Source organism: Adiantum capillus-veneris, chromosome 22, assembly GCF_014529385.1.
Source record: "Adiantum capillus-veneris isolate H3 chromosome 22, ASM1452938v2, whole genome shotgun sequence".
Classification (NCBI taxonomy): Eukaryota; Viridiplantae; Streptophyta; class Polypodiopsida; order Polypodiales; family Pteridaceae; genus Adiantum; species Adiantum capillus-veneris.
Genome location: NC_140952.1, coordinates 55,055,692 through 55,073,739, shown reverse-complemented (window position 1 = coordinate 55,073,739; position 18,048 = coordinate 55,055,692). Strand labels below are relative to the sequence as shown.

General features: G+C 47.9%; 1 protein-coding gene across 1 annotated transcript in view; it reads right to left on the bottom strand.

Annotated features, from left to right (window-relative positions):
- The window catches only part of LOC147429385 (ephrin type-B receptor), a 133,045-nt gene that overhangs the window by 72,071 nt on the left and 42,926 nt on the right, over positions 1 to 18,048 (bottom strand). Inside the window, exons 14-17 of the mRNA XM_086495601.1 lie at positions 14,160 to 14,253; positions 13,776 to 13,884; positions 5,326 to 5,597; positions 5,114 to 5,241 (exon numbers count right to left, since the gene is read on the bottom strand). Of these exons, the coding sequence (XP_086351727.1) occupies positions 5,114 to 5,241; positions 5,326 to 5,597; positions 13,776 to 13,884; positions 14,160 to 14,253 (603 nt within the window). The remainder of the gene's footprint in view (positions 1 to 5,113; positions 5,242 to 5,325; positions 5,598 to 13,775; positions 13,885 to 14,159; positions 14,254 to 18,048) is intronic.

The window sequence follows — 18,048 nt, the reverse complement described above, 5'->3', positions numbered from 1 at the left end:
GGGCATGCTCCCAGACGGCATCTGTGCTCAGGCTGGCTGTGTGGATATGCCTCTGTTGCTGCATCATGTAATGTCTCTGTTAGTATCTAGGTAAGCTCCTCTAATGGAAGTCTAAGCATCTGTATATGCCATCTGTGTAGACAGAATCAGTCTCTAACTGTATCGAGTATACGTAGATGTTTGTGCCAATCGAGCTGTGATGAACTGAAGGGAGACAGTAAACGTGAGAAGGGCATGATCTATTGCTACCCCGATAGACATGGGCCCGACTGTAAAATCTTGAATAGAGGGTATAAAATTGGGCCGAGCCAAAACATAATCCACTGTGCTAGCCCCATGTCTGTGAGGAAAACAAGTGAACCCACTCAATGCTAGAAATCTTTGTAGGCCATTCAAAATGGCCAGTCCATGTGCAGTCCCCATGACTATAAAATATCCCCCATAACCAGTGTGCTCCTCATCCTGCAAACACCTGACGAAACCCATATCATTGACATCCAATTCTCTCAACATCTCCTCTAAGGTATCCTAGAAGACTGTCTAAGAGTGGCCCGACCTGGCATTAAAGTCCCCCATAAGGATAACATCCCCGTCTCTAAAGAACTCCCATATGTCCTCATCCAAAATCATATAAAGTGATTGTCCCTTGGGGGATGCATAGTGAGATGTGCTTGTTGGAAAATAGCATATTGCAATGTAGAGTGGCCTCCCAGTCTCCACTCTCACCTTGACCCACATATACCTGGCATGATCATCTCTACGGAGAATATGAATGAGCGACTGCAACTCCTCCCTGAATAAGACTACCACACCTCTTGACCCACGTCCTCTATACTCTGATCTCACCTCCCATCTACAAGTAGTCTCCCAAACGATACCGCGACACTCTAGGTAATGTGCCACCACGAGTTTGGTGCATCTCTAAGTAGAAAATAATGTCTCTTCCTCTAAAGCTATCTTCAATGGCGCCCACATCTAGCTTCAATGACCCATTATAATTCCATGCTGCTAGTTTTAGGCTTGTCCCATAGGTCTCGCACCATCATGCGGTGCTTTTTTCCAGAATCACCACTCTCCCTCCTCTGTACAAAACAATTTTTGCTTTCTCTCTCGCTGCCTTGATCTCCGGCATCTTCTCTTGCATGTGCGCTATCTGTGCTAGGGTAATCATCCCCCAAGAAAATCCCGATATTCTTGAGTGCTGGTCTTTTCTTCAAAAACTCCTTCCTAGCCTCCCAAGTAGGAAAGCGTGTAATGAGCGCTCTTTCTTTGGAGCTACATGTCCCAAAATTCCCTTTCTTCCCACTCTCCAAGCCCCTGTGTGAGTAGGCTCGGGAATGTTCATTCGTTTCAGAAGTTCTTTAACTTCTTCTTCCAGAATCCACATTGTTAGTGTCCTTGAGACCAGTGACACGTACACGAAGAGCTCTCGTCTTCCTCTTTTGCTCCTCCTCCAAGGTCAAGTAATGATGGTGGATGGGGGTGTGGTAGTAGACATTCCACCTTTTCCTTTCTTTGCAGACTCAATCCACTTCTCCACTTCGCCCGCCGTCTTCTGCATTTGGAAGAGCCTATCTGCCCATGAGGATACTTCCCGTGTTTTTTGTTGCTCCTCCTCCTTAAAAATTTTTACATGCTCTTTGATATTGTTCAATTCCTCGATCACTGTGGGTTGGTCATCTTTATCTTTTTCTGATTTACTTTTGCATTCTGCAAACTCTCTCTTAAGTCCTTCAATCAAGGCATCCTTTTCATTCATACGCTTCTCCATCCCCGATTTCCAAACCGCAAAGGTGGTGATTGTTGCATCCAATTCCTTTCTCCAAAGGACATGTGCTACCTCTTTTTCTGCCCTCATCCTGTTTTATAGTTGTGCTGTCACTTTGTTATACAACTGGACTTTGCATGCCTCCCTGGCTTTGACAAGTTCTTTTTCCATGTATGCCCTCATGAGATTTGAGTTCGACCCGAATCATCATCTGAACCTTTTCATACATGGTTTCATCCTCGATCTTGTTGAGCTTGCCTGCTCTCAGAGAGTTCGGTGACAACACACTATCACGCATCTTCCGCCGGAAGGTGGTCGTCGCCTCGGGTGGAGTTTGATAGACATCGGCCTCCTCATTCGTAGGTGGGTCCATCTTAGCACATTGCACTGCTCAAGTTGCAGCAGAGAGGGGGGAGAAAGAAGGGCGAGTATGCAATAAAGAGAAGGATCTCACCCTGCAATTTTGGACGAAAGAACTCCCTCACAGTGTCAAGGAAATCACATTCTGCATACATCTCTGTCTACAATAAGCATCATTGTGTTAATCCACACTATGCATACATGATTGCCGTATTGCTGCCTTGCGCGTCGTCTAGCCAAGGGAAAGCATATCGTCCTGCTGTATACTGCGAGAGAGAGAGAGAGAGAGAGAGAGAGAGAGAGAGTGTGTGTGAATGAATGAAATGAAATGAAATGTTATATTAACGTCTTCAAAAGGCCAAAGTGATCAATGAGACCAGAAAGTTACAAGGTGGTGGATTTGATACAGAGTCGAGAGTAACAAAAATGACAAAATAAAATACTATGGAATCCTAAACTGCTAGGTGGAGAGAGAGAGAGTCAACACAGCACTGGCCCCAAAGTCTGGCGTCCCTTTCGTATTTCTTTATTATTATGCTCACAACAGTACAACTCTCGAGGGTACTCTACTCTCAGACTCTCCGTCCAGATGCTCTGCAGAGTGAGGGTCCAAGGGTCCTTATAAACAATACAAGGGATGCCCAAAAGCACTAAACCACCAAAAGCATCTGCTTCCAAAAGCTAGCGCCCATAACTGGTCAGAATTGCCAGCGCAATTTACGAAAATCTGTGCAGCCTGCCACGTCAGCATTGCAACGCAAATTGTGGAATTCTGTACAACTTTGCCACTCAGCAGTACGTACAGTATGCCACATCAGCAGTACGCACAGTATGCCACGTCAGCACGATAGCACGTTTTACGGAAATCCTCCTCAAAAGTTCAAGCTTTGGGATTTTTTTGGGCTAGGCCCCTCGGCCAGTGCTCATAAGTTCTTTAGGTCAGTTGGTTTAGCTTCTCTTGTCCACTCGGCCATTTCTCTTCTATATGGGCATGCCACATCATTACTTTGTGATAGAGTCCTAGGGTTTATTGGAGGTGGGATAACAGGGCTTAAGTTGTTTGTGAACTAACACCTCTTCTCTGGCTAGCAAAATTGCTTCATGACAAGAGGTTGGTCCCTGATTCCTAACTACTCTTTAGGATATGTCTAGGTGTAATCTTGGGGATATGAATATAGTTTTATATCTTCAGCTACTGCAATGCTTGACCAAAGGATTAACTCCCCTCATTGCTTCATCTTCTACTCCTGTTTGCACCTCACAATTCCTTAGCCAGAACCAAGCTCTAATACAATGTAAAGAGAGAGACGAGAAGAGAGCTTGAGCTCTTGCAAGCACACAACCGAGAAAGCACTTGATGAAGATGGAGATTGAAAGCTGTTGCTTCTTCTTCACTTATCAAAACGATGATAAGGTCTAAAAATGCATAAGTGGAAAATACATTATAACAAAAGACTATGCACAACAGTCAATACAAAATCGCTAATACGGAGTGAGCTCGCACGATAAGGGCCATCACTCTCGGTAGGTGGACTAGTGGAAGCCTCCCCTTCCAACAAAAGATTCTAGAAGGAATCCTAAAGCGTAAGTGGGAAATACATTATAACAAAAGACTATGCACAACAATCCGTATGAAATCGCTAATACGGAGTGAGCTCGCACGATAAGGGCCATCACTCTCGGTAGGTATATTGGAAGACTTCCCTTCCAACAAAAGATTCTAGAAGGATTCCTAAAAGGTGCTAAATTGACGTTGCTAGAAAAGAGGTAAAGATTGTGCAAAATTTCTGAATCAGGAGTTGCTTCATGAGAAGCCAAGGCAATGTCACCTGGTCATTTTGCTTTATAAACCATGTTGGTGTGATTCCTTTGACAAGAGTGCATATTTCTAGAGCTTTCTGCTCTTGAAAAGCTGTTAATTCCAGTTGTGTTTTGTGACATTCTCGAAATGGTCAAGCCATGTGAGAACATCTTCCAGCTGTTGATTCCAGTTGTGGTATTTTGTGACATTCTCAAAATGGTCAAGGCATGTGCGAACATCTTCGGTCGGTAATGTGGAGAATGTTTTTGGATGCATTTTGTTGAACCACGAGCATACACACGTTGCACGCCAGGGGACAGACTTGATACCTGGGCAACCTCGCATAGCCATTTCCAGCTATAAAACACCTTCCTTTAGCACTACTTTCTGAGCAAAGCTATCTGGATCATACCTTCACAAGAGCTACTTAGGCCTCCCTTGTGCAAACAAGCTAGTCCACAATCATCTTCCAATCACAATTATATTATATTGTTCCTACTCTTTCACGACTTTAAGTTTTCAAGACATGTAAGGTCCATCACTCGGTTGTAAATTTTCCACCTTTATTAATTTCATCTTCACAAACCCTTGATAGAGTGTGGCATTGGATGACTTCTTTCTGCGACATGGAGATGTTTTTAGCCCTTAGCAGTCTTTGGCCCTATCTGTCAGTCCCAAATTCAAGCCATTTGCAATCCCTTCAAAATCAAGCTGTTGCAAAACCATTTCTTCCCACAAAGTGACGGAATGTGTTCACTCATCGTCGTGACGTCTCTAAGATGTGTAAAAACGTCGTCCCATTTTTTTCCCCTAAGGGGGAGTTGTGGTGTATGTGGTGCATAGCCGGACAGATAGGGAACATTCATGTAACCGATTGCTACTAATTTAAAGAGCTGCCTGAGTATGAGGAGGACAAGCTCCATTGGTCCCATTCTTGTGTACACTACAATATAAGTCTCATTCCATGATGGGCTTTTGTTCATAAGCAATATTCAACAAGAAATGAAAATCACACCCGATGAAAAGACCTACACTTTTCATAGCACATCCAATCATGTAAAACTTCAAACGTACCCTTTCTTAATCACATGTATTTCATCTTGGTCACTTTGAGGAGATTTCAAAGACTAAGATTGGCACTATACTCTCCACACAACATTTGTATCTACAAGAAAGAAACATACATGAGCTCCATAATCTGCTTTGGTGGAGTATATGGCAAATGCCATGGTTCCGAGAATGAATTGTTTCCCATAAAGTATAGTCTGTACACATGATTTTGAGATTCCTCTGCCCTTGCTGTTTCTAAAACCTGGAAGGTAGGAACTTAATTAGACAGGAAAATAGAACCAAAGCTTTCTTAAAAAGTCAGATAACATGCAAGATTCCAGTTTACCTCATTCAGAGACTCTAGGAACGGAAGGGAATGATCAATACGAGCCCCTGGTGGAGTTGCTGCTGGGCCTGAGAGTTCGTCTGTCCCTATCAATTTTACTCTTGCAACACTCAGTACGAGTGCAAGTAAAACTAGTAAAGCAACCAGAATCAACCCAAAAATCCATGGTCCTCCAAAAGTGTAAATCAACTCCTGGAGGGGGGTGTAGCAATAGGGCATACGGTACTTGTCAGATACACATTTGTAAGGGCAAGCAGAGTAAGTTACTCCTCCTGCCATATTCAAAACGCACAAACCAAACCATTATTCCACTACCTTAAGTTTTTTTCCCATTTGTAATGAACATAATCGAAAACTCTTATACAGTAAAGAGTCCAAACTGGTCCTTAGAGAAGGCACTCAAATCTTTTTCAAGGCAACCCTCCTTTTCTTATAGACACCAAGACCAAATTAAAAAATTGGTTTCAATCATGCAACAACCAAGAATATCTAGCAAAAGGTATCAAATTATATGCAGCACCAATGGCCAATTGGCATTGTGCAATAGATACATGGTATTCAAATAAAAGGTCGCATAGCAAGCTTGATACATTTGTGCAATAGATACATGGTATTCAAATAAAAGGTGGCATAGTAAGCTTGATCGGCTACACAAGATCGCGCTCGCTGCCTGCTGCCGCTCGCCCTTCCTCCCTCGCCAGTGCCTACCTGCTGCCGCTCGCCCTCCCTCCCTCGCCAGCCACCTGCCCGCCCGCTCGCTGCCCGCCATCCCCTCGCTGCCGCTGGCCAGCCTGCTACCCCCCCCCCCCCCTCCCTTCTCCCGTTATCTTCGTTCTCTGCCACTCTCACGCCGAAGTTTTCTTGTGATTGACTCTAACAAGTGCTGGTTTTTGGATAGTGCTCGTTGGTGCTCTTTTGCAGAAAAAAAAATTCCGTTTCTTCTCCGACACAGCAGCAAACACAGATCAAGGCTCAAGCTCTGCCTTAGAGGGACTCTGATAAAGTCCCCTCGCCCGACCCCACTAAGCCCACCATTCGACTTGCTCTTACTCTGACAGAGCAAGCGAGCCTAGCCGCAGAGGTGGATCGTCTGTAGGCGACTTCCGTCATCTGCAAGATTCTCAGCACCAAACCCAGCAGAGGAGAGCTGCATGACCTTCTCCAGGCCCGCCTTCTTGCAGAGCTGGGCAAGATCTTGGACGTTCAAATCCTCGGACGAGGCTACTACCAGACCGAGTTCGAGACCCCCGAGATGGCGTCCAAGGTCATCGCCATGAGTCCATTGACCATCCGAGCAGCTCGAGCCCACTTTCGACAATGGAGACATGGTTTTGAGCCTGCTTCAAATGTTCTGGTAGAGGAAGCAGACTTCCCCATCTCCGTCTGCTTTCCTGGTTTGCGGAGGGAGTACCTACCACTCTTGTCCAGGATAGGCTCAGCGATTGGGACTGGGACTGTCCTGGAGACACCTCGCACGGTAGACCGTAGGCTCAGTAGCTGCCAAGGCGGCCGGCATCCCCTCAGTTCGTGTTCTGGTTAGGCACACTCACACTCTCCCGAAGGTCATTCTTCTACCTCGGGTGAGTGAGGGTTGGTTTAGACAGAGCGTGGAGTATTCGGGTCTCCCGAACCAGTGCTTCATTTGTCGACAGATGGGCCATCTTGCGAAGGCCAGTCCACGGAGGAGGCCTCAACCTACACCACAGACTCAGCCCCAGCCTGTAAGGGCTGGCCAGCAGCCACAGGCAGAGATGTAGAGCCACCCTCCGAGTCTGGGGCTCCAGCGGAGGAGGGATGGCAGCAGGTTCGTGGTCGACGACGACAGGGGCCACAGGGACAGCCTGGCACTCAGAGTGGTCCTTAGGCGCCTGCCCAACAGCAATGGGTTCCCACGGGGAACAGCTTCGGTCCTCTTAAGCAGGATGAGGTCCCTATTCCAGCCCCCACCTCAGCTTCACCCTCGACAGCCCCTCCCCCCCCCCCCCCCCTAAGAGTTCCCCCCCTCCTCATCATCCTCCCCCCCGCCTCCTGCCCCCCCCCCCCCCCCCCCCCCCCCGCCCCTCTTCTCCCCCTCTTCCCCCCTGCTCCAACACCCCCCCCCCCCCCCTCCCGCTCCAGTTCCACAATCGACCCAGGGGGCAGGGCCATCTCCAACTGCTAGGAGATCTCTTGGCAGCACCTTTGCCACGAGTCGCTTGGCAAGAGAGGGACAGCCTTTCTTGCGACCCCCTCTACAGGTACAGACGTCTCCCTTTGCAGCAGTCCCTCGTAGTCTGACGAGCTTCGACATTCGGTGCCGATGGGACTCCTTTGACTACGACTTTACAAGTTTTCTCGGCGACTCCTCAGCAGACCATGAGGCAGCTTGCTTCAAGGTTCATGTTCTGTTCCTTGCAACTAGGGGGATAGAGGCCTTGGACTCAGCGGTTGGCTCCTCTTTTCCCCTTTGCGACAGGGACCAGACTGAGTGGAGTCTCTACTCAGTGTTGGAGTGGTTGCATACACAGGTCCTAGAGTTCTCTCACCACATGGGAGACCTAGGAGTTACAGAATTGCTTTCTACTCTCTGGCCATTGGCCAAGTTTGCAGTGACTCCTCCAAATGCAGCAGGATGTAGAGTGTGGTTCACCTCTTTGCTGATACTCAGTGCTGCCATGCTATGTATACATTCATGAGGACTCCTGGACAGAGGAGGTTGCTTTACGTACGGCTCGCTCTACTTGGGCTTGGGCCAGGCACTCGTTGCAGTCACGCCTATCTAGAGGAGGCTCGGATGCGGATTACTCCCCATCCAAGCCAGCCTCGAAGATAGCACGTTTAGCTGCTACGGCAGCATCTGTTCTCTCTCGCTCCCCATGAGGATCGTCTCATGGAACGTGCAGGGACTTGGTGGGCCCCAGTTTCAACGTCAGTGGAGCCGACAGCGTCAAGAGCTTCAGCACTGCCTTGTGGGAGGAGAGATTGATCTCCTTATGCTATAGGAGCACCATCTGTGTGAGCCGCATTAGACGTTGTGGTCAACTCTTGCGTGGACGATATGATACTTTTTGGTCAGCTGCTTTTGGACCTTGAGGCATCCAGGGTGGGGTATGTATGACTATTGCGGATTCTTTGCAGCAGGCCATTGTGGGCAGAGGGATTATTGTGCCAGGCAGGGCTCTATGGATCACTATGCAGGTTCAGGGTTGCCTTGTGGGCTTCCTGAACATATATACGCCCAATGTGGCGAGTCCACGAGCAGAGTTTTGGTCACAGATTGTTGAGTCTCTGCCGCAGGCAGAACATTGGTGCATAGGAGGTGACTTCAACATGTTGGAGGACCCTTCTGACAGGATTGGTGGTAGCCATGCTACTGTGCATGAAGTTGAGCTGGCAGCTTGGAAGAGGTTTTGTATGACTCTGAGGGTCTCGGATGTGTGGCAGCACTCTAGTTTTGTGAGGCCCCCATATAGCCTGGCCTTCTCTCGTTCGGACTGCAGAGTGGGAGGAGTGAATCTATCGCAGATAGATCGCTTCTACACTACTGACCATTTCAGTGACTTGGGTGGAACAGTTGGGAGTGAATTCCTTCTGAGACCATGCACCAGTGATCCTCACAGTGGCAAACAAACAGAGGAGGGGGAGCACGATGCTTCGTATCCCTCATAGGGTCTTGCTGGACTCTGCACTCAAAGAGCGAGTAGAGGCTCTCTGGACAGAGAGCTTGAACATGCAGGATTCTCCTGCTGACAGAGTGGCCTCAGGACTACCTCAGATTAGTTGTTTCTTTCTCCAGGAGTCTTTGGCTCGCCTGGGTGCAGCGAGAGAGGAGCAGCAGCGTCTCAGACGGGACGTTGCCTCCTTGCAGAGGATGCAGGAGCAACATCCAAACAGTCCTTGGTTGGAGGAGCAGCTACAGCAAGCTCGCCAGGAGCTTGTTAGCACAAAGGAGCGGCGCCATGAGTTTGCTTTTTATCGAGAGGCATCTCAATGGACATAGGTGGGTGACAGAGTGACAAGTGCTTTCTTTGAGGCAGTGGGACCTCGGCATACGCATGCCAAGGTCAGTCAGTTGAGGAGGCCCGACGGGTCAGTTGCTTCTGAGCCAGAGGACATGCGTGCAGTTGCTGTCTGCAGAGCCTCAGTCAGAGCATCAGGATGCATGCAGGGAGCAAGTGTGGGCACAGATGCCTTGCCTTGCGACTGAGGAGATGCGTCAGAGGCTTGAGCTGCCACTTCAGCTTGAGGAGTTGCACACGGCTCTTAGTGCACTCTCCCGTGGTAGCTGTCCAGGTGAGGATGGCTTGACTCCCAATTTTTTCTTGGAGTACTGGGACTTGCTTGGCCCAGATCTCTGTAGTGGTTTTCACTACATCTTGCACACAGAAGAGATGCCTGACAGCATGAGTGAGGGTCTGATCTACCTCATTCCCGAGGAGGGTGGCTCCTTGGATGAGATTTGACAGTGGCACTCCATCACCATCCTCAACTCAGCCTACAAGATTCTTGCCAAGGCTCTTGAGTTTGAGAATCCAGCCACTTCTTGAGAGCCTTATACATGGGACTCAAACAGGTTTTGTCAAGGAGCGCAGTATCCTTGACAACACCTTTACTTTTTGGGAGGCTTCTGCCCTAGCGCAGCTCCGTGGTCAGGATCTGGTGATTTTTCTTCTCGATTTTGAGAAGGCCTACGACATAGTTGACTGGGACTTTCTAGAGGGCACTCTACGTAGGATGAGCTTCTCATATGCTTGGATCAGAGGGGTGTCAGCTTTGTACAGACGGACACACAGTCAGATACTTTTGTCAGCAGGTAGAGGTGATCGTTTCATGCTCACACGTTCGGTCAAACGGGGCTGGCCTCTTGCCCCCTTCCTCTTTCTGTTCTATGCTGAGGCGATGAGCAGGTTTTTGGTGTCGCAACAGGTTGGTTTACGGGGCTTAGCACTCCCTATTCGGGGAGATGAGCTACTGGACGCTGAGTTTGCTGACGACTCGGCCTTGTACTTGGATGACCAGGAGGCCAACCTTCACAGGTGTGAGCAGGCTCTTGAGACCTTTTGTTGTGCATCTGGCGCACTGATCAACTGGAGAAAGACGGTGGCTTTCTTGGTTGGTAGTGCTCCTGTGCCCGACTGGATGCCAGGTGAGGGTTTTAGGTGGATTCCCCCAGGGACTGGACTGCAGTTTGGTACTTGGGCTGTCAGGTTGGTTTGGACTTGTCTCCCGAGCAGCAGATTGCTCCCCTCCTCCTGTCTATCAAGAAGAAGTTGTTACATTGGAGCTCCGCACGACTTTCTTTGGCTGGCAAAGTTGTAGTGGCCAACCAGGTGTTGTCGGCTACTATGTTGTACATCACTTCTTGCTGGATCTTCTCGAGTTCTTGGATCACCCAGGTAGAGCGGCTGATCAGGAATTTCCTTTGGTCAGGGCGAGACACTCTGACAGCCCAGGCCAAAGTGGCTTGGCAGGTCATCATTCTTCCTTGTTCAGAGGGAGGGCTTGGGATCATAGACCCAGCAAAGCAGAGCAGAGCCCTTCTTGGGAAGTTCATCGTCCGAGGTCTTCTTCCAGGTGAGGAGCCCTGGAAGGAGTTCTTGTTACAGCGGCTTCGTGCTAGGGTGCCTCAGGCAAGAGGCCCTTGGCAACCTTCGACCAGATGGATCTTCACATAGATGCGTAGAGTTGGTTTGAGCAGGAGACTGGAGGATCGCTTCGTTGTGGGGTTGCTTCGATAGCACTTGCGGCGAGGCCTGGAGCAATGTCAGCCCACTTGCACGGAGGAGCGCCTGTGACAGCCCCTTGTTTGGAACCCCATGGTTAGCACTCAAAGAGGTCACTTGGTTGGTAGTCGGCCTCATGTTTCCTGGGGTTCCATGGCAGCAGGTCCAGCACGCTCTTTAGGTGACTGGCTACAGTTTTCAAGCTTGTCAGAGGAGCTACAGGGCTTTCAGCTACAGGGCATGAGAGGGTGCAGAGCATGTGCCAGGACATCTCAGAGGCAGTACCAGCGGAGTGGCTCACGCCTCTCGAATCAGCAGCACCCAGATGGATGAGAGCCTTCACGCGACTGGAGGTTCTCATCTCTGTTTGGGCTTGCTTAGAGACAGTTCCCTCCCTGTTTTTCGAGCTACAGGGTGAGGGATGCTTACAGCGAGTTGCAGTAGAGGCCCCGCAGGTGGCAGAGTGCTGTTTCAGAGAATCCGAGTGGTGGGCATCTGTGGGAGGACATGTGTCATCGATGCTGACCCAGCTGCTCTTGCGACTGGACATTGGAGACTGTGGGCTTGGGAGTGCTGTCCACTAGCACGAGTGCAGTGGGATCCTGGAGAGTGGCTTTGGAGGGACCCCTTCTCTTCTGCAGACCACCCAGGTGTTCCATTCTTTCAGTACACTGTTCGACTGGGACGTCACATACTGGCAACACAGAGAGAGGCTTGCCCTGCTGCAGCACCTCATTGGTAGGAGGAGGGTCTCACAGCTGAGTTCTTGGCAGCTTTTTGGGAGAGGTGTGGGACTCCAGACTGCTGAGGCGAGTCGCTTTGTTTCAGTGGCTGGTCGCACACAGAGCTACAGTAGTTGGGAGCTGGCTTGTGCATAGTGGCTTCTCGTCCGCATGCACAGCTTGTGACCACCTTGTGGAGAGTCAACGTCACTGTCTTTGAGACTGTCCCTTGGCACAGCAGGTGTGGCTTCGTGTTCTTCGGCGGCTGATGCCTGCTCTTTCCACGGCTTGGCAGTACACTTGGGGGGCAGCTGCTTGGTCCACTCTCACGGGCCCGGCACTTCAGTTTGAGCTATCATCCACCAGTAGGATGATAGTGACGCAGGGGGGGGGGGGCGACCTACAATTCAGCCTGCCACAGAGCTTACTCCACAGGAGTGGTGCAGTGAGAGAGAGGTGTGTTGGGAGCTCATCCGTGGCCTGACACTCTGGTTCATCTAGCAGGCCCGTTGCTTCCGCATCTTTGAGGCGTGGCCTGTACCACCAGCAGAGACTGTTCGGGATCTTTGGCTTGAGCTAGTCCATATTCTCAGAGGACAGTTTGAGAGACTCGAGGGCAGTTCCGACTGCCTGCGGGAGCGCAAAGAGGCTTTCCTTCGACTTTGGCGTCCTGGGCCATTTTTCACCATGGACCAGGGTGTGCTCAGATGGCACTACCGTCCACCTGTGTGGCTCTTCCCTCCTCCGATCCCCTAATCTAGCCTCATTGTACATACGTTGTTTTTTCATTGGGAGAGTCTCCCCATCGTGATTGTTGTAGTCCTCTCTTGTAGAGGAGGTTGTAGCCCTATGGGCAGTTTCATTAACTATAGAAGGATCTTTTTCTCGGGAAAAAAAGAAAAGCTTGATCGGCTGCTAAGAGCTTATTGATGAGTCTTTTTGGTGATGCCACTGATGATGCATTCAATTCTTGACCCTGCTGTTCATGAAATGTTTCAAATACACTTCAATTATCAGCTGGACGAACGCTAGGTCTCCATAAATATCCCCTTCAATTAAACTTGAAATTACATCCAAGTGGCTCTGGCGGACAGACTTGTATACTGAGAAGTTGGGTAAAGATATGCTTCTATAGAGCACAGATAGTTTGCAATTGTACGCCTCCATGGTAGGTGGACCATAATTTTTGAACCTGCATTCCTGTGAAAGCCAGTGGCATGTAGTTCCATTATTATTACAAAGGGAGGTTCTGCACCTTTTTTTTATAAGACCTAGATAAATAGTACGTAGCATGACTTTGAGCAATACCAGAAAAGAGATGAAAAGCATATTACACTTGCCAAATCATGTTTTGGCATCAGTGATGCTATTCCTGGACCAAGCCACATACTCAGCCATGGAGGGCTTTGGTGAAAGGAAGGAATTGCCAACCTAGCAGCCATGATGGCTCTATTTACCATTCATGCTTGTACAATGCACTTCATAAACGTTTTAAAAAACATGAGGATTTTTCTTTTGTGTTTTTTAAAAAAGAGCTTAAGTCGCACACAAAATCTGGCACATGTGCTCAAGGAAAGAAGAGAGTTACTTTTTAAGAAAGAGCTCAAGTCACACACAAAATATTTTAACAATATTTTCTGTGTGTTTTTAAGAAAGAGCTTAAGTCACACACAAAATCTGGCGGATGTGCTCAAGGAAAGAAGAGAGTTACTTTTTGAAAAACTACGTCAAGCGATATAGAATTTTTGTCCGGTATGCATCTAGATTCTAAGCATAAAAGCAGTAACTACCTACATGAATCTGTAATAATTGGTGAGTGTCAAAACAGTATAACACCAGTGTGCTGACAATGAGTCATTGACAAACTCTCAAAAACTTGCTGACTTCAAACTTTCAAGCACCAAGGCTCAATGTTAGGAAGTTTCTTTCTCAAATGTTAGAATATCTAAACTTTTGTTTTCCTTCACTACACTTAATACATGTGAGCAGCTAAAATGCTAAAAGCAAAGAGATAATTGATACCCACCACGAACGTAGGTAAAATTAGCCCGCTGTGGGAGCCTTTCAAGTAAGCAAGGCTTGCAGAGAGAGGCATCAGAACCGTGTTCTTCTTTGTAAAAGCCCACAGGGCACTCCTGTCAAACGTTACATCCAGAAGCCCTTTAGAAAAGTTGTTCACTTTCAAGTTGTCTACATACATACGGTTCACAAAAGTACTTCCTTGATTACCACGGTGCACGTATATCCCTTCCAATCCAAAAGGGAAAACACAAGGTCTTTGCATTTGCCAAGTATCACTGTGTTATTGTTACATTCTACAATATGTGCCATGTCAGCATGCGTAACTGACTTCTGGATGTTAAGGGAATGCTTAATATGCCCAGTGAGAACCAGCATTTAGAATATTCACCTTACAGAAGACACCAAAGAGTCCTGGGGGACAATCTTTCCCTGTTACTGTTCCATTTCCACCTACCACTGCATCATCATTTCCAGATCCTCCACTGGGAAAGAAGAAAACAATGCATCTTTAAACTGCAACCATGCAGGTAAAATTCTTTCCATTTGAAAAAACATTTTGCTTTGCCCATGACGGAATAGAAACCCTATTGAAATATGCAGAAACAGGCGGATTGAACCAAAAAAAACAGTGTACCCCCTCAGCTACTTTTCCCATTATAGGCCAGCCAGTCTTGAATTGTGCAAGTGATCTTGTTCTAGATCCACTACTTGAAAGGAGAGCTTTTCATTGCAAAGAACCAAGTTTAAACTGATTATTCTCCCTAACTATTCCAGTTAGGGATTCACATCCACTACTTACACTGCCAAGAACCAAGTTTGAAGTGGGTGTTTTCACTACGAATCCCAGTCAGGGATTCAGAAGTGATGGTTGTTAAATGTAGACTTCTGACATTGCAACAAATGACTTAATTCACCCATTGTGACCGGAGGGTAGCCAATTCATACTATATGAGTTTGAAATGTGCAAAAGACAGCAGGATGTCAGCAAGTCTTTCAGACGGATGCACCATGTTAAAGCTGTTGATGTGAAACCTTTCAACTGAAAGGTTTAAGCTGTTGATGACTTGGAAGTTCAAAAAATTTATCAGCTATATGAGCAATGTACCCACCCTAGAATTCTGCTTGGTCGGTATTTCGAAAACAGAATCACCCATCAAAAGCTCTCTTCCAAATATAATTTTTTGTTTTGTTTTAGGAGTTGGGTAGGGCACTCCCGGCCGCTCTCCTCATACACCAGAAAAGAACACAAGAACGACGACCAGGACTATGCACCCAGAATCCTAAGGCAGACGCTTTTGTCACTAGTTTCCTCTGGACTATGTGTCACGAGGAAGTGGCAACTGCTAACCTTAGTTGTTGGCTTCTTTTCAATGATTTTTGTTTAAATTTTTGAGACCCTCTTTTTGAAGTTGCAACTGGTCGGACATTGTATGGCCAATGGGAACGGTAGTTTCACCCGCAGACGGGAAGTTGGTCGACACTGGAACTCGTAAAGTAAAAGGATGTCTACGCTCAGTTCAAGATCATGTAGGTCCCCCCGTCGCACTTAGCAAGTTGGTGGATACTAGGAAGTGAACTCAATAAAGGCATAAAGTCAAGGTGGGATCACCAACAGAAAGTATTCGACAGTTGGGCCACATTGCACTTTTGGATGCGGTCCCAATGAGGATAGATGGTCAGATGACCAGTGGGAGCCCAACGGAAGCATCTCCTAAAAATTAGGAAACTGCTATTTTGGGTCGTGAAATGTGTTCGCGTCATTACCTTCGGTATGACTAGGGGAACATTTTAGTACTCTGCTACAAAGTCAATTGATGCACCAGCTGAGAGATTTTTAAGTGGGAAGCCCAATATGGGAAATTGATTGTATGAGTGCCAAGTGTCACTTTTTGGCCAATTTACCAAGTCTAGGAGAAGAGAACTCGTAACCGACTTTTTGGAGCAGTTTTGGAGGCTGATAACTCTGATTTTCAACCATTTCTCTCCATTTTTTAGCTTACCATGACTTTACCTAGGACCAAAAGAGCTCATTTTCAGCATTGGAAGGCATCAGATGCGTGTTTACAGGGCTGTTTTGCTGTGTTTTTAACGGTACGCAAGTTTTGGCAGCCATGGAAATCTTCCCCCTTTTTGCATCTATTTGTTCACAGATGCATTACAGGTCAAGGGCAGCAGAGGGGGCGCTCGATTTATGTTGGAGGGATGCTTCATTGGGTATTTGTCATAGGTTAAGAGCGCTATGGAGTGCTTTTCTTTCCCTCCCCTGTACAGTGTGGTGCTAGGAGTGATGCCTTGCACATTACACATTGCTCTCTCTCTCCCCTACGTGCAGTTATGTGATGCCCCACAAGTGGGCTCTTCATTTGACTGATGTACAGCTGTGTGGTTTAATGCTTTTGTGCTGAGGCAAGAGCCTCCTTGAGCAGGAACATGGGTATCTACCTGCTACTCCAAAGCAGGCACCGGTGAGGGTCATAACCTCACCGTACAGGTGCGTTTTCAGCGCTGTGTATGCGGTGTAAATTGACTGTTTTTCAGCCATACGGAGGCCAGAATCATTGGTAATAGTGCCCCATTGGCAGAGAACAGTTTGGGGCTGAAAACAGGGCAAAAACCAGTAACTACAGCGTGCTGAATTTACTGTTTTTGGGCAGGAATCAGAGGGTTTATGCCAATGGAAGTGAGTTCCAGCAGGGGAATTGGTTTCGCACAAGTTTTGGGGTTGTTATACTTCTGCTACACCCGGGAGCGCGGAGAGCCCTGCAAAATACCCAAAAATAGTACACTGCAAGCCATAAACAAGCAAAACTGTATACTTGGCAACCATCTTAGCACATACTCCAAGCCGTACGCGATAAGCATAGTAACAAGGAATGGCCGTTTTCAGGTCTCCGTTCCCCGTTCCCATTCCAAGTTCCCGTTCCGAATCCCCGTTCCGTGTTTCAAACGTGAGTACCCGTAACAGGGAATGGCATTTTGTTCGGCGTTTCCGTTCCGTGTTCTCGTTCCGGTTTCCCGTTCCTGGTAACTATGGCGATAAGAGAGAGACAGAGAGCGGGAGAGAGAGAAAGAAGCGCGCAGGCGCACCTCCTAGAGGGGAGTGCTACGCCGGCACGGCGAGAGAGAAGAGAGGAGAGGAGAGGAGAAGAACAACACAAACCCTGGGTGCAATCTCCCCCCGTGCAAGAGTGACAAGTTTTGGGGTTGTTATGCTGGAACTGGTTTCGCACAAGTTTTGGGGTTGTTATGCTGCCGAAATTTGGCCAAATCAAGTGGTATCTAGTTGGATATCAACAAAGGATTCCCAGGGCTCTACTTTGTAAATTTACCCTCTCAAAGTAAAAAGAAATACCGAAAGGGGCGCCAATTTTGGGTGCAGGTCTACAGCTTTAATGGAAAGCTTGTCTTCTCCTCTGTCTCATGTAGCGCGATGATTTGCTCTCGTGCAACACATCTCTCCCCCCTTAGGCACATATGGTAATGCCCCACTAGTTGGGCTACTCAGATGAACATGTACAGTTGTGGGGTTTATGCGTGTGTGCCAAGGCAAGAGCCTTCTGAACAGGAACCGGATTAGCTAATTGCTAATCCCCCATAGGTACGCACAGTTCCATCGCAAAGATTGCGAGTTTGGAGAGTTTTCTCGCGTGAAAACTTGTCCAATTCACAGGGGAACTGTCCCATTGCGTGCGGGAGCCCTTGGGACAGGCGTAGGCGTGTTCGCTCGGCTAAAAACGATCAAAAACAGGGAATTATAGCCTGCTGTGTTTTTCTGCAGGTTTAGGGTTTCGCACCTAAATTGCAAGGAAACACTAGGGGAGCCTTGTGAGAGCCTTGGAATGCGTGTACAAGCTTTTGGGCACCCGGCAGTGAAAAACAGAGAATTACAGCCCGCTGAATTTTTGTGACAGCTCACCAGAAAGCTTCCAGATAGCGAGGGAATCGGCCCTAGACAGGTACTTTTGACCTACAGCGGTGTTTGCGCCGTTATGCTGCCGAAATCAGGTCGAAAATCTGCGTTTTCAGCCCTCGCCAGGTTTGGAAAGCTTTATGAAAGCTTGTACTAAGTGGTCGGATCGTCTACCTTAAATTGAATAAAGAAATACCGAAAGGGGCGCCAGTCTTTGGGGCCTACAGGGTGTCGCTCTCGTGTGCGCAGTGACATTCTAGTCGCTGGACGCAACTGTGTTCTCTTTCCTTCTCACTGCTCTCTGTAAAGTTAACAGGTAATTGAAATAATACCGCCCTCTACGTTGTACAGGCCGGTTATAAAAACT